At 32.8% G+C, this 17,343-nt stretch overlaps 1 protein-coding gene across 1 annotated transcript in view; it reads right to left on the reverse strand.

Annotated features, from left to right (window-relative positions):
- Positions 1 to 17,343, reverse strand: part of NBEA (neurobeachin) — a 609,882-nt gene that overhangs the window by 488,164 nt on the left and 104,375 nt on the right. Inside the window, exons 9-10 of the mRNA XM_024755508.1 lie at positions 13,659 to 13,856; positions 12,907 to 13,040 (exon numbers count right to left, since the gene is read on the reverse strand). Of these exons, the coding sequence (XP_024611276.1) occupies positions 12,907 to 13,040; positions 13,659 to 13,856 (332 nt within the window). The remainder of the gene's footprint in view (positions 1 to 12,906; positions 13,041 to 13,658; positions 13,857 to 17,343) is intronic.

A 17,343-nucleotide genomic window follows, 5' to 3' on the forward strand; every position in this document is an offset into this window, starting at 1 on the left:
CATTATGTGTTAGCATACAGCATTTACCAGTATTTACAGTTTGACAACCAAATAGCCTTTTGATCATCTCTATTCATAATTCTCTATCAATAACCAATAGATATTTATTATAACGCTCCACTGTAAAAGAGATAACTCTTAAAGCCTACTCATTTTTAATTTAATTCCAGCCAACAAACAATCACAATGCTCTAAGTGTCCTAGCACCTTTATGAGAGCTTTCTGGACATGTTTCTAGTGGCAGCACCACTATCGTGTATAATCCATGGATACATGAATGATTTAGAAATTTAATGATGTAACTCCCTAATACCTAATAAGTTCAAAGCTTCAAAGGAAAAACAGAGATAGGTTATAATGACAAATAGGTGATCTTAACTATATATGCATACTCTAATGTCCTTCATGATCAAAACATGCACAGCAGGGAAGCCAAATAGTCCCTTCTCCTGGTGCTGGGTCTACTTTCAGCCAAGCCTCAGATAAAAGCGGGATTAAAAATACACCCTAGAAGTACTGAAATTACCAAAAAATAAAAATAAATAAATGAAATAAATATTAAAACAGCTAGCTACACAAAAAGATGAAATAATTATTTGATACTTAGGCTTCATATACATCCAGGAATTCTCTATACTTTTCATAATTAATTTCATTTTAAAAATGATCATGTAGTAAAACCAACTACTTTACTTCTTTTCTTTGTGTGTGTTTGTGTGTGTGTATGTAATTCTGAGAATGCTAGACGTATAGATTTGTATAACCCCACCACAATCAAGGTAAGATGAGTTCCATCACACACAAAAAACTCATTTATCCTATCCCTTTATACCCTTGCAGTCACACTCTCTCAACAGCCAAAACAACCTTGGGTAACTACTTCTCTCTTATATGGATATAGTTTTGACTTTTCAAGAATGTCATATAGATAGTCATACAGTATGTAATCTTCTTAATATGTTCTTCTTGACTGCAACATATTGCCTCTTGAGATTCATCTAAGTAGTTGCATACATCAAGACTTTTTTTCTTTTAATTGATGAATAGTATTCCCTTGAATAAACAGACTACCTAATGGGTACATGTGAGCTGTATCTAGTTTACAGCAATTATGAATAGGACTACTGTAAACATTCACATAAAGGTTTTTGTGTGAACAGTTTTCATTCATTTCTCACAAATACAAATCCAGGAGTAGAAAGGCTGAATTATGTGGTAAGTATATGTTTAACTTCATAACAAACTGCCAAACTGACAGAATGGCTGTGCCATTTGCCAGTCCCACCAGTAATAGGCTCCAGTTGCTCCTCATCCTTACCAGCACTTGGCATCATGAGTGTTTTTTTTTTTAATTTTGGCCTTTCTACTAACTGTGTAGTTACATCTCATAGTGTTTTAAATAAATTGGTTAATGATGTTGAACATCTTTTCATGTGCAATTTTGACATCCTTATGCCTTCTCTGGTGAAGTACCTGCTCAAATCTTTTGCCCATTTTTTAAAATTGGATTTCATGCTTTCTTACTACTAGTGTTTGAGAGTTTTAAATGTAGTCTTGATATTAGTCCTTTGTCAAATTGATTTTCTATCATCTTCCTCCAATCTGTAAAATGTCTTTTCATTGTTTCTTTTGCAGAGTAAAAGGTTAAATTTAACTTTGATGAAGCCAATGTCAAATTTATCAATTTTTTCCTTGTATGCATCACACTTTTAAGGTCACGTCTAAAATGCCTTTGCATAGCCTAGGTTGCAGAGATTTTCTCCTATGTTTTCTTCTAAAAGTTCTGTAGTTTTATATCTTACTTTTACAGCTGATATTTGAGTTAATTTTTAATGAGGCTGAGGTTGAGGTTCATTTTAGCATACAACTATCCTTCTTCCCTTACACTGCTTTTGCACCTTTGACAAAAATCAAACAAACAAAAGTAGACGTACCTACTTTAATTTTGGACAAGACTTCAAAGCAAAGAAAGTATCAGAGATTAAGAACAGCATCACACAATGATAAAGGAGTCAATTTTCCAAGAAGACACCAATATCTAAAGCGCATATACCTAACAACAGAACATAAAATTATGTAAAGCAAAAACTGCTACAACATTAAGGAGACATAGATGAAATCACTATCATAGTTGGAGATTTCAGCATCCCTCTCTCAGAAATGGACAACTACAGGGGTCAGAAAATCTGTTAGGACATAGTTGAACTCAACAACACCAACAAACAGCTGGAGGTAATTGGCATCTATACACTACTTCACTCAACCACGTTAGAATAAACGTTCTTCTCAAGCTTGCATAGACCATTCACTAAGCTAGACAACATTCTGGGCCATAAACCATATCTAACAGATTTAAAATAGTGGAAATCACACAATGTCTACTCTCAGATCACAATGGAATTAGCTAGAAATCAGTAACAGAAAGACAACTGGAAAATCCCACAATGTGAACATTAAACGGTGCACTTCTAAGTAACACATGGGTCAAAGAAGAAATCTCAAGAGATATTAAAAATATTTTTGAATGAAAATACAACTGATCAAAATCTGTGGAATAGGGGCTTCCCTGGTGGCGCAGTGGTTGAGTCCACCTGCCGATGCAGGGGACGCAGGTTCGTGCCCCGGTCCGGGAAGATCCCACGTACAGCGGAGCGGCTGGGCCCGTGATCCATAGCCGCCGAGCCTGTGCGTCCAGAGCCTGTGCTCCGCAGTGGGAGACGCCACAACAGTGAGAGGCCCACGTACGGAAAAAAAAAAAAAAAAAAAAAAAAAAAAAATCTGCGGAATAAAATGAAATCAGTGATTACTGGGAAATTTAGAGCATTCAATGTTGTGATATTGTGATTTATAATAAGAAATGTGCATTTGTTCTTGGTCCCCATTTTTGGCACAGAGGTCTGGCAGAGCTAGCTCCCTTGAAATTTCCTAAGGGATGGCAGTAATAAAAAGTGTCTTCTGTCATGTTAATGAAGTGACTTTTGGAACTCACTTAAGGATGAGAGCCAGTTGCCAACACAACCAACCATATAATTAGAGGGTTGGAACTTTCAGTCCAGCCCACCTACCACCCACCTACCTCCAGGGAGAGAGGGGAGAAGGGCTGGAGATTGAGTTCAATCACCAACGGTCAATGATTTAATCAGTCATGTGTATGTAATGATGCCACCATTAAAAAAAAAAAAAAAAAAACACAGGGCTGGGAGAGCTTCCCAGTCTGTGAATATATGGAGGTACTAGAAGGGTGGCATACCTGCAGAGGGAATGGAAGCTCCATGCCCTCTCCCCATACCTTGCCCTATGCATCTCTTCTATTTGGATGTTCATCTGTATCCTTCATCATCCTTTTATAATAAACTAGTAATCCAGTAAGTAAAATGTTTCCCTAAGCTCTGTGAGCCACTCTAGCAAAGTAATTGAACCCAAGGGGGTGGCGGGAACCTCTGGTTTATATCCAGTCAGTCAGAAGCACCAGTAACGACCTGGACTTGCAAGTATCACCTGAAGTCCAAGGAGGAGGTTACTGGAACCTACCATCTACAGTCAGTTGTTCAGAAGTACAGGTGATAACCTGGACTTACAACTGGCATCTAAAGTGAAGAGGGCCAATCTTGTGAGATTGAGCCCTTAACCTGTGGGATCTGATGCTATGTCAGATTTGAGTGTCAGAATTGAGTTAAATGATAGGATACCCAGCTGGTGTCACAGAGAATCTTTGGTGGTATGGGGGGAAAACCATGCCTCCACATATTGGAATTGGATGCTCAGACCTCTATAATGAAAAAAAATATATATATATATTATATAATCTAACAGTCATTAATCTAAATTTTCACCTTAGCAAACTAGGAAAAAAAAAAGAGTAAATGCCATCTAAAGTAAGCAGCAAGAAGAAATAATAAGAGCCAGAGTATAAATCAAAGAAACAGAAAACAGGAAATCAATAGAAAAAGTCAATGAAAACAAAAGCTGGCTCTTTAAAAAGATTAATAAAATTGATAAGCCTCTAGGCCAGACTAACAAAGAAAAAAAAAGGAGAAAACGGAAATACTAATATTAGAATTGAAAGAAGAGACATAACTACATATCCCATGGAAATTAAAAGAATAATAAAGGACACTGTGAGCAATTCTATGGCCACAGATTTGGGAACCTAGATGAAAAGAAACATTCCTTGAAAGACATTGCCTGCCAAAAGTCACACAAGAAATAGACATTTTGAATATACCAACATCTATTAAAGGAATTGAATCAATAATTAATAGGCAGAAATCACCAGGCCCAGATGGATTCACTGGTGAATTCTACCAAACACTTACGGAATAAATTATACCAATTCTCTACATCTCTTTCAGAGGACAGAAGCAGAGGAACTACTTTCCTAACTCATTCTATGAAGACAGCATCACTCATACCAAAACTAGACAAAGACATAATAAGTAAAGAAGACTACAGACCAATATCTCCCATGAACAGACATGTGAAAATCCTCAACAAAACATGGGCAAATTGAATCCAAACAAGATAAAAAGAATTATACTCCACAACCAAATGGGATTTATCCAAAGTATGCAAGGCTGGCTAAAAAAGAAACATCACTTTCACATCTACAGATGAAGAAAAAGCATTTGACACGGTCCGACAGCCACTCATGATAAAAACTCTCGGGAAACTAGGAATAAACAGGAACTTTCTCAACTTGATAAAGACTATCTATAAAAAACCTACAGCTAACGTCATACTTAATGATGAAGAACTCAAAGTTTTCCCACTAAGATCAGATACAAAGCAAGGATGTCCCCTCTCACCACTCCTTTTCAACATGACACTGAAAGTCCTTGCTAATGTGATAAAATATATACAGGTTGGGAAAGAAGACATAATACTGTCTTTGGTTACAAACAGCGTGACTGTCTATGTAGAAAATCTAAAATAACTGACAAGAAACTAATAATCTATTACTTCATTCACTGCTGCTGGGAATGAAAATGGTACAGCCACTTTGGAAGACAGTTTGGGGGTTTCTTACAGAACTCAACATACTTTTACCATATAATCCAGCAATCATGCTACTTTGTATCTACCCAAAGAGTTGAAAACTTATATCCACACAAAAACATGCACACAGATATTTATAGAAGCTTTATTCTTAATTGCCAAAACTTGGAAGCAACCAAGATGTCCTTCAGTAGGTGAATGGAAAAATAAACTGTGGTACATTTAGATATTAGAATATATATTATTCAACGCTAAAAAGAAATGAGCTATCAAGCCATGAAAAGACATGGAGGCACTTTAATTGCATATTACTGAGTGAAAGGAGACAATCTGAAACAGCTGCATTCTGTATGATTTCAGCTATATAACATTCTTGAAAAGGCAAAATTATGGAGACAATAAAAAGATCAGTGGTTGCCTGGCGGCAGTGTGAAAGGGTAGAACACAAAATATATTTAGGAATGTGAACATATTTTTTATGATATTATAATGATGGATACATGGCATTATACTTTTGTCCAAACTTATAAAAAGTATGATACCAAGAGTGAACTCTTAACTATGGACTTTAAGTGATTATGATCTATTGATTTATGTTCATCCTTGTTAAAAAAATATACGATTCTGGTGAGTGATGTTGGTAATAGGGGAGGATATGTATGTGTGAAGAGGGGGAGTATATGAAAAATCTATTTATTCCTTTCCATTTTATTGCAAACCTAAAACTGTTCTAAAAAATAAAGTCTTCAACAAAAATAAAAATTAATTTAAAACTTTAAAAATAATGTCAAATGTGATATAAAATGTGCAGAAGAGAAAGTTATGAGTTTTTATTTGGAGAAGGTTGAGTTTGAGTTTGGGTATATGAGCCTAAATAGAAGGCTACAACAGAAAAAGCTCTGGGTGTTGTCCATCTAGGTAGTAAGACCATAAACCCAGAAACAAAATAAAATAAAGGCCAATAAAATTATAATACTAGGGACTTCCCTCCCAGTCCAGTAGTTAAGACTTCACCTTCCAATGCAGGGGTGTGGGTTCGATCCCTGGTTGGGGAACTAAGATCCCATATGCCGCATGGCCAAAAAACCAAAACATAAAACAGAAGCAATATTGTAGCAAATTCAATAAAGACTTTTTAAATGGTACACATCAAAAAAAAAAAAAACTTTCAAAAAATTACCATACTAAATTAACTAGAATTTCCTGATGATGCTTTATTAACTCTTTTATTGAAGATTACACTCACTGCACGTAACGGTCATCACATTCAGGGGAGAGAAAGGGAAGAGAGCATAAACACTGGGGGATTTATACCCAATTCCCATCAGAAATATTCTGAGCTTTTGAGGATGAACTCTGAATATTCGCGCATATGGCAATGTTCCTCATAAATGCAAATAATACTTATTTTAGATTTAGACTGCATGAATATCATAAAAACAAAATAAATGAAGCAATTTACCTTATTATTTTCAAAAGCAACGTAAAGATATAGAAGAGTTAAAGAAATAAATGCTGTTCCATGCATAAAATAACACCTTCAGTTACAAAATATCATTAAAATATTTAAGGACAGAGAATGCTGATATGCGAACTAGAGGAAAATTAAGGCAACAAATTCAGTAAAGATGTGTCCATGGTTGCCCAATTTCCTGCAACTAATAATTTGTAGTTACCCTTCTGCCAAAACAATGCCTTGTTTGTTTGTTTTTGGTCAAAGATAAAGCAGAAGCCTTCCTTTATGGCAGGGAAAACGCACAGAGCAAAATTATGTGTTGAAAATTGAAACAGCACAAACTAATACAGCATTAAAAACAGATTTCACTAAATTTAAAGGAAACTTTTTATGGAGGAATTATTGTAGAAAAGCAATCACTTATTATGAAAAACACTTTAAAATGGACTATAAAAAATAGCTTATTTGGAAAGTCAGTGAATCAGAAGTCATAAGTCTACAAGAAACAAAATGTTCTTTCTTGTTGACAGTTGACAAACTCATTAAATTGTTAGATGTACCACAAACTTTATTATCAGATATCTTCTGTAAAGGATCCATGGAGTAAAAAGAACTTGGCTGACAAGAGAAAGCTATTTGAACACTACACTATAATTTCCCTATGTTTCAGGCAGAATACTGTATTTTAATTTTTATTTATGGATTTATTTGCACAGTGAGTTCAATATACATTCCATTTTACTCTAGTTAAATCTCACTAAAAAAATTATTTGGTTTTCCTCCTTTAATAGAAGTAGTGGTATACATATGTCAAATATATTTTCTGTGTCTGTTTCACTTCAAAGAATACTTTCATTACTAATTTTGTAAACTTAAAAAAAAAGGCAAAATAGCAAATATGCATATAAAGAAGTGAAAGATGTACATTTTCCTGAAAAACATAAAGAAAATAAAGAGAACATAATTCTATAGATATATATTTTTAAATGTTTAAATACTTCTAGAAACCAAACTAATAATAATTATATTCTACATATACAAACAACAACCTCCACAAGGGAGACAATCATTACAAACAAGTATTAATTTCACTTATTTAGCCTACAAAAAGAAGTCACATTTCATTTTTTATGTCAGTTCGGTGAAAATATGTAGAAATTTTTGACATTAGCTGTATAATAGTCACCTTTCCTTGAACTAAAAATCAGAAAACACAGACAAAGGATTTTTATGTCACTTTGAAGTGTAAGGGAAAATTTGGGTTGTTAGACACTGAAATGCTGGAATTTCCAGGTAATTGTGCTGGTTTACAAATGACAGTGGTGCTAATCAGGACTTTATAATGAAAATTCAATTATTAAAGGGGCTATAAAATTCAAGATAATTACTGGAATAACTTTGGCTAGCAAGCTAGCTTTTAGGAAAAAATCTGGATTTAAGCCCACAAAACAAACTAATTAATGAGTCATAATATTCACATTACAAGAGGATTCTTAATTATAGGATCATTGACATAAATGCTTTATGGGATTTTCTAAATTTTTTATAGCTTACATTCCATCAAGCAGTCTATCAAACAACCTGTATTATAACTAGAAACAAAAAGAACACTTTCCTGAGAAAGATATTTATGCAATTATAAGAATTAATTTAAATGATCACTTGTGGTTGATTTTTAATTTATCAGAGTTAAAACAGCATTAACAGTTAAATTAACAGAGTTTAACAGAGTTAAAACACATTTTAATAATACAAAATTGCATCACATCAATGGACAATCTAATATTTACTGAGGAAATAAAGAAAACTCATTAAGTGCCTACTACGTACCAGACACTCGCTGTGATACACAGTTTATATATGCTATCTTATTTTAATTCATACTACTATCAGATAAAGTTAGCGTTACAGTATTAAGATCATTCCATAGCTTGCAAAGGTGATTCTCAGAGTTAATCATGGTAGTTCAGAGTGAGAGCTCTGGAATCAGGCTCTCAGAATTAGAACTCTGGTCCTAATCTACCACTTAAATCTCTGTGACCTTCAACAAGGTACTCAATTTTTATCTCTCTCATCAGCAGAACAGGATAAAATGAGGTAATACAATTACAAACAGCTACTGGCACACAGTAAGTACTCAGTAAATGCCTTGTGCTACTATTACATACGATCAGATAGCCCCATCACATAAGAACAGAGAGTACATAATAGGACACTAGGTTGAGCCTTAGTCTGACACCAAAAGAAGGCTTGAGAACTACTCTCTTGGTGTATTTTTAATCTTTTGATATATAAAAACCTATTTATACCTTGTGCCAGAAAACATATTTTTTCATAGTACATTCTTCCTAAGTCAAACAAATGAGGAAGATTTGTTTTGCTTTCTATGATCTATAGAATTTAGAAACACACACTCAAACAAAAGGGGTTTTGGGGCCAACTCAGAGAAAGACAGGACATTTACAGTCAATGTATATTATCATCCAAATCAAAGGAAAATGAAATTTCTAATTCAATGAGTCATTCCTAAACACAAAATGCAAAGGCTATGATTATTTCAAGATTGGAGTTATACTTCTTGAAATCATTTATTAAGCATTTGTTATTTATACATTAAATAAATATTTACTAAATGTCTAGTGAAAGGTAATTTGTTTAATTATTGCTCTCAATGATCGCTGGACAGAATGGGATCAATCGACCAGTCCAATATAAAATAGTATTAATCCCTGAGGAATGACAAAACTTCCAAACAGCTTTTTCATCACTTGGCAGAATTACTCAAGATGATCATGGTGCTTGAGAATCATTATGAATAGCCTGAAATCACTGTAACAACTACATATTGGCATGATTTACCTACTCAAAACAAAATTACATTAAAAATACTATATGTGTTGCCACAAGCTATTGAACAACTCAGTTCAATAACATTTATTCCTTTTGTGGTTCATGTTTTGTTCGTTTGTTTCACAAAGGCTAAACTACATGTTAAAAGAAAAAGCAATAAAAAGTGTTATTCCTGGAGATTTAAATACTAATGGGGTAGCTACAAAATCCAAAAACCAGCTAAAGAAAAATCACCTTAAACCCTTGAAAGCTTTTTCTTTAACTTGATACTGACTTCAAAACTTGAGTTAACACATTTCTCAATTTTAAACCACTATATCTAGAAAACAGATAGATGGTTCACAATCAGTTTTCATCACTACAACTGAAATTCAAAATATAAGTCCTACTTCATCACTTAAATAAGTAATTCTCCATTATAAATAACATTATTGGTAGAAAATTTCAAATATAAAGTAACACGGCTCCTAATATAACAATCAGTCTCTATGATTGATGATATATATTTTAAAATATAAAATTGTAGTATTAGAGATAATCTAGATTACCTAACCCATTGTCATCATAATAACAAAACCAGCATGTATGTCAATCTACATATTTTATTGCATTTAATTTAAAAAATCCAGTGAGCTATTATTAGTCTATATATATATAATATTCTATATTATTCTATTATAATGGTAGAAACTGAAACACAAAATAGTTAATAACACTCAAAGTTGTGTAAATAATAAATAGTAAACGAGGGATGTGAAGCCAAGTCTGTCTGACTTGAAAGTCCACACATGTAACAACTATAACATGTAGCTTTCATGATAAAACAAAAAAGCCACAAAATTTCTCCTGCACAAATAAAGCCTATTTTTAAAGGCTCCAGAAAATAAGATTATTCCTTCAATAAATTATTTTAATATTACACCCCCTCTATACAGTAAAACTCATCAATGATTAGAACAATAATAAAGTAGTGCCAACAGAGGTGAGGCTTATATAAACAATAAAAAGTTTCATAAACAGGGACTACTGAGTGGAGGAAAGTGCATGGAAACTAAGACACTTTAGCTTGAAACACAAAGGCAAAGAATTAACTTGTTTTAGAGTTTAGCTCAATTTCTCCAAAAATTAATCAAGAATTAGATAACATTGCAATTTGGGGCATGTATTTATTATACAAAAAGATTTTCCAGAAAAGGTACATAAAATTTTGTCCAAGATTTTTAAAGTTCAAATATTCTCATTCATCTAGGAGAGTTTAAAACTAACTAAAAATAAGATAACATATCCCATTTTAAGTTCTCATTCATATATATGAATTTAAGATATAGCCAGAAAATAAGAAATTCTATCAACCATTGCCCTAAAGCTAAGAATTTATGTTCTTCAAGTAGAGGGGGATGTCCCATTTAAAAATCTGCCTTTAACATTTTAAAAACTGAGACAGTATCACCACCAAAATGGTGCCCCTCAAAACTAAATATAACAAGAGACTGAATTACTGATACACACAATTGTCCACTAAAGAGCCAACCTCAGACATCAAGGGCTTTGAAGCAATTAATGAAAAAGTATTAGATAAGAATTCAAAGAAGTACATAAGTGAATCACAGGGTAGGGCTGAAATTGGGTATGTATTATTACTGAAAAGGAAAGTGGTACATTTCTTACTATATGTTTTCTATTGGCCATAAACTAAGAACACATATATCACTGAAAAAGTTAGTTATTACATGGAAAAATTAACATGAATGATATAAAAGAACTAAAAACAAACAAATCAAAATCAGAAAGCTGATCCCTTCCACTGCCTTTTATCTCCATGATGAAATAAATACAATTTAAATATCAAAATATAATATAAACACTAAAATGAGTTTTAAAGACAGGCAATTAAAAATAACCATGTGCCTTGGATGAATGGACCAGATAACGTGTTAAACATGGTTTTATCGCTAAGATTTTATAATAACTACTCATGACGATATAAATTATTATAATCATTTTAGTTATAGTATCTCAAACTGCATAATCTTTCTAATTTTTCTACACAAAGCAAAACATTATACTTCAGGTTAAAATAATTATGGACTTAATTCATATGAAATATTTAAATTACACATGGAGTTTTCTAATTGCTACTTCATCTCTAACTTCTTTTCACAGCACTTACTAGGTTTAAAATTACTGATCATAATGTGTACTAGTTCACTTAGATGACAAAGAGCAAAACATTTTGAATTTAAGTTAGGACTGGAATTTAAATGTTTCACTTTTCCACTAAGCTGATCTGCCTCCCAATAAAAGTATTTAAGACCTTATAACAGTAGTATCTCAGCAGGACGTGGCCTCAAGATTCCTTTTCCCTTCAAAACTCCAACCTCTACATTATCTTGATATAAAAGAAGCATGACCCATGGATGGCAGCTGACTATTGTAAAGGTACAGGTCCCATTTATATTTAGATTTATACTTTACATAAAGATGGTCCCAACGCAGGGATAATATTATTAGCAACACTAAGACAGAATTTTGTTAATAATTAATTTAAATAATTAATAGGAGAAAATCATAGGTTACACTTCAATGGACTTTAAATTTTTCCCATCTTAGTTTCATTCACTAGTTTTTCTACAAATTCAAAATTGGATGATCGATAAAGACTCTCACGTATATGTGTACATACTAATGAAGCACTCCTATATTACTATTTAGTAAACTAATGTTTACCTATATAACTTTCCCTTTAAATTCTCCAAACATAGCAACGTACACAAATAGTTATTAAAATTCAGATTTAACTTATGACATATATGATTCTAAGATATAAGATTAAATCAGAGTTTGATACATGAGGTATTTTTTTTAACATCTTTATTGGAGTATAATTGTTTTACAATGGTGTGTTAGTTTCTGCTTTATAACAAAGTGAATCAGTTATACATATACATATGTTCCCATATCTCTTCCCTCTTGCATCTCCCTCCCTCCCCATGAGGTATTTTTTAATTTAAAAAAAGAGAAGCTATAAAATTTGTACATGACATCAATCTAATTAGAAGATTCTGAATACATAAAACATGGGTATGCTACTGGTTAGATTTAGGTTCTCAAACATGATCTATATATAAAAAAAGCTAATATCACTTAATATTGTGCTAGTCTTATGACACTAACATTATAGAATAATACCAATATTTAAGATATAAATTATGTGTTATTAAATACTATTCTTGAGAATAAACTTTATCCTAGTAATTTTATTTAATCTGACAAGATTTCACGGACAATCCAAACAATGGGCATTTGCAAAGGGTAAGGTCAGGACTAACACTTTTCCTCAACTTCATATTATAATCACTCTGCTACACCTAGTAAGAATTCTTCATTTATTATCAAGGAAGTCACTCCTTTGTGGTTATAAAAATCTAACTGTCAGGCTTTTTTACATTGTGCAAATATATATCTGCCTTAATCCTAAAGTAACTTTTATTAGCACCTCAAGGATAAAAACCAGTATTATAATACATTTACACAGCACCAAGTGCACCATGCATAATCTAAATGAGGAAAAAATGGCATAACTTATAAATTCAAAGAAAACTTACCAGACAGTTGTTTCCACTTGACTGTCATTGAGCTGCCGGTTGTCCAGTTGTGCAAAAAGTGGGAAAAGCACTTGAATCCCTCCAATAGAATGAATTGCACTATGAATTGAATGTGTAACTATAGCCTTTACATCCTATGTACAAAAACAAAAATGTTTATTACATTTTCTGAAGCATAATGTTATCACTATTTGCTTGTTCCAGCTTCATAAGAAAATTAAATAAAATAGATATTTTAAAATCTATTTTTAAAATTTAAAAATCAAAATTATATAATTTTGATACACATGTAAAATAAAAGTTTGAAATATCTTTGCTAATCACTTAAATTTGAAATCTTAAGTTGAGAGATTTTTACAAAGAAAATATGAAGTTCTAAATCAAAACATATTTTAGAATAAGAGACTCATGGATGTAAAGACACTCAGGCAATTTTTATGTTAGGGAGTTATACATTATTAAAGCAAAGTATTTTTTAATATCTGCAATTATCTATTTAGCTAATTCACTGATTTTATTTCAAAGGATATAGAACATATAACAGAAAAAAAAGATTTTCTACTAAGGAGACAAGTCCAAGGTAAAATATATTGCCAGAAAAAAGCAGAAGGCAAAAACATCATTCAAAGAACTAGAAAACCAAAAAAGAAAAACAAAGAGCAACTGGAGATTTCTAGATGAGCAATGTTTAATATGTAAAATAAAGACACAGTGCTGATGAGAACATGAAGACTAAGTTACTATTCACCCACCTGGAGCATTAGAGCATGTGGGGAATGCACAAAAATCGATGCATTTTCCTTTGGTGATGATTCCAGGCACAACTGAGCATCCGTGGCCTTAGCGTTATATGTAAATGCGATACTACTTGCAAGTTTCCCATCATACAGAACCTGTTTATGATGTTCTGCCAAATGAATATCACTCTCAGATTTAAACTTGAAGGTGCTCTGAAAAAACAAAACTAAATTAAACACTCTTTAAATGCAACATAATAAAACTCTCAAGTTTTAAAGAAGAGAAACATTTTAAACATTTAAAGAAGAGAAACATAAAAAACAATATGTTGTGACCCTTCCAAGTGTCAGGCGCTAGTCAGTGGTATTATATTATTTTGTTATTCTCACTTCAGTTCTATGAGTTAAATTTTATTATGCTAATAAACATGCTCAGATCTTCATATTCTCATTTTATTAAGTGTTTTTGTGTGTGTGTGGAACGTGTTTATCTTATTTTATTTATTTTTTATAACATCTTTATTGGAGTATAATTGCTTTACAATGGTGTGTTAGTTTCTGCTATATAACAAAGTGAATCAGCTATACATATACATATATCCCCATATCTCCTCCCTCTTGCATCTCCCTCCCACCCTTCCTCCCTATTCCACCCCTCTAGGTGGTCACAAAGCATGACCTGATCTTTATTAAGTTTTTGACTATTTATAAAATAATTTTATTAGATTATAAAGCCAGATGATACTAAATGTAAATAGAATTTTACTTTAATAATTCATAACATAAATTTAATTTTGCTCGTTAACAGTTTCAAAAGTATTTATAGAAGTAAGTAGTGGCTGGCACATGAATTACTAATATAGAAATGGCTATAATGGTTATCATTTGAGACTAAAAAAAATGTTTATTCACAAAAATATGTCTTTACTATAAAAAGTTTATCAAGATAGTGAATATCAATGCTACTCCACAAAAAAATCATGATGGCCATGTTAAACCCCTAAAGAATAGATGACAATTACAATAGGAAATTGAAACAAAAAATTCTTTTTAAAAATATTTTAATGAAATTATGAGTTAACTATATTAGGTAATAATACTGCAATATAAAATCCAGCTGACTGCCTTCTTCACTGGTTGCCTTAGTACTGTAAAACAACTATTTTAATATTTCAATAAAATCATATTTTCAGTATTTCAATAAAATCATAAATGCTCAAAATGTTTAAAATTTGGGTTCTTTTGGATGCTAATTTTTAAAAATTTTTACTGGAGTATACTTAATTTAAAATGTTGTGTTAGGGCTTCCCTGGTGGCGCAGTGGTTGAGAGTCTGCCTGCCGATACAGGGGACACGGGTTCGCGCCCTGGTCTGGGAAGATCCCACATGCCGCGGAGCGGCTGGGCCCGTGAGCCATGGCCGCTGAGCCTGCGCGTCCGGAGCCTGTGCTCCACAACGGGAGAGGCCACAATAGTGAGAGGCCCGTGAATGGCAAAAAAAAAAAAAAAAAAATTTGTGTTAGTTTATGCTGTATAGCAAAGTGAATCCGTTATACATATACCTACATCCACTCTTTTGTAGATTCTTTTCCCATATAGGTCATTGCAGTAAGTCCCCTACATATGAACCTTCAAGTTGTGAGCTTTCAAAGATGTGAACTGTGTTCGCATATCCAATCACGTAAGTTAATTCACGTGTCTGGCGTACACTGTCACGTGGGTGCATCCTCTACAAGTGGTTGTGCTTTTGTGTACTTTACTGTGCAGTACCATATGGAGTGCAGTAGTACAGTATCTTTATTTCAAGCCCAGGATATCCGGAAGCAAACATCTCCTATTGTCGACGATCCTTCAGCTCTACCATCTCCCTCCTCCAGTCAGTAACTCTTCCTGCCTGTTCACTCGATGCCAGCCCCTGTATGTCTGCTGTTGTACTGTACTACTGTACTTTTCAAGGTACTGTACTGGAAGATTAAAAATGTTTTCTTTATTTTTTGTGTTTGTTTTTTTATGTATTATTTGTGTGAAAAGTATTATAAACCTATTCCAGTACAGTACTATATAACCGACTGTGTAAGCTGGGTAACTAGGCTAACTTCGTTGGACTTATGAACAAATCAGATTTACAAAAGAGCTCTCAGAACAGAACTCATTCGTATGTGGCACTTACTACAGAATAATGAGAGTAGTTCCCTGAGCTATACTACTGTAGGTCCTTATTAGTTCTCTATTTTATATATAGTAGTGTGTATATGTCAATCCCAACATTTGTTTCTAACTCAATCTTCTCAAAGTAAAATTTCACAAATACATTAGAATTTTGACTTATTTTGTGAGCCAATGATCAAAAGCACAATTAATTATTTTAGAGGAGTAAAACAAATGAGTTAATTTATAGAAATAAAATTATTTAGCTGAGGGAATTTGGGGGAAGAGTATACAGAACATTGAGACACAGGGGAAGCTGACCAAATAATGAAAGACTACAGTAGCTGGATAACCCAAAAGCAAATTGTAGTACAATCAAGTAGAGAAGTGATGCCTCCTTATGTTGATGATATTTTACTAAGAAAAACTATGTGTAAATGATGGGAATAGCAACTGGAAAAAGAGCAACATATGTTCTAGCTTAGTAGAGCTACCTTAAACTAAGGAATTTTTTTTTTTAATTTGACATCAAAAGCAAAGGCAACAAAAGCAAAAATTAACAAGTGGGACTATATCAAACTACAAAGCTTCTGCACAACAACAAAGGAAACCATAAACAAAATGAAAAGGAAACCTACCAACCAGGAGAGAATATTTGCAAATCATGTATCTGATAAGGGGTTAATATATAAAATATAAAAAGAACTCATACAACTCAACAGCAAAGAAACAATTCATTTAAGAAATGTGCAGATGTGAACATTTTTCTGAAAAAGACATAAGACACAGATGGCCCAAAAGTACATGAAAAGGTGCTCAACATCACTAACCATCAGAGAAATGCGAATCAAAACCACAATGAAGTATCACCCCACTCCTGTTAGAATGGGTATTATCAGAAAAACAAGAGATGTCAAATGTTGGTGAGGATGTATAGAAATGCAGAGAATGGCAAGGATGTCCACGGATAAATGAATGAACAAAGAAAAAGTGGTATATATGTACACTGAAATGTTATTCAGCCATAAAAAAAGAATGATATCTTGCCATTTACAACAACATGCATGGACCTTAAGGGCATTATGCAAAGTGAAATAAGTCAGACAGAAAAAGACAAATATCATATGATCCCACTTGTGTGTGGAACCTAAAAATAATAATAATAAAACAACGAACTCATAGATACAGAGAACAGATAGGTGGTTGCCAGAGACAAGGAGGAGGGGGGTGGCAAAATGGATGAAGGGGGTCAAAAGGTACAAACTTCCAGTTATAAAATGAGTAAATCATGGGAATGTAATACACAGCATGGCGATTATAGTTAACAACACTGTATGATATATTTGAAAGTTGCTTAAAGAACAGATTTTAAAAGGTCTCATTACAAGAAAAAAATTTGTAACTATGTATGGTGATGAATGTTAACTAGACTTATTGTGATCATATTGCAATATATTCAAATATCCAATCATGTTGTACACCTGAAACTAATATAATGTTACATATCAATATCTTAATTTTTAAAAGTCAAAAAAGTAAAAAGAAAAAAGGAA

This window comes from Neophocaena asiaeorientalis, unplaced genomic scaffold (genome assembly GCF_003031525.2).
Source record: "Neophocaena asiaeorientalis asiaeorientalis breed wild unplaced genomic scaffold, Neophocaena_asiaeorientalis_V1.1 scaffold59, whole genome shotgun sequence".
NCBI lineage: Eukaryota > Metazoa > Chordata > Mammalia > Artiodactyla > Phocoenidae > Neophocaena > Neophocaena asiaeorientalis.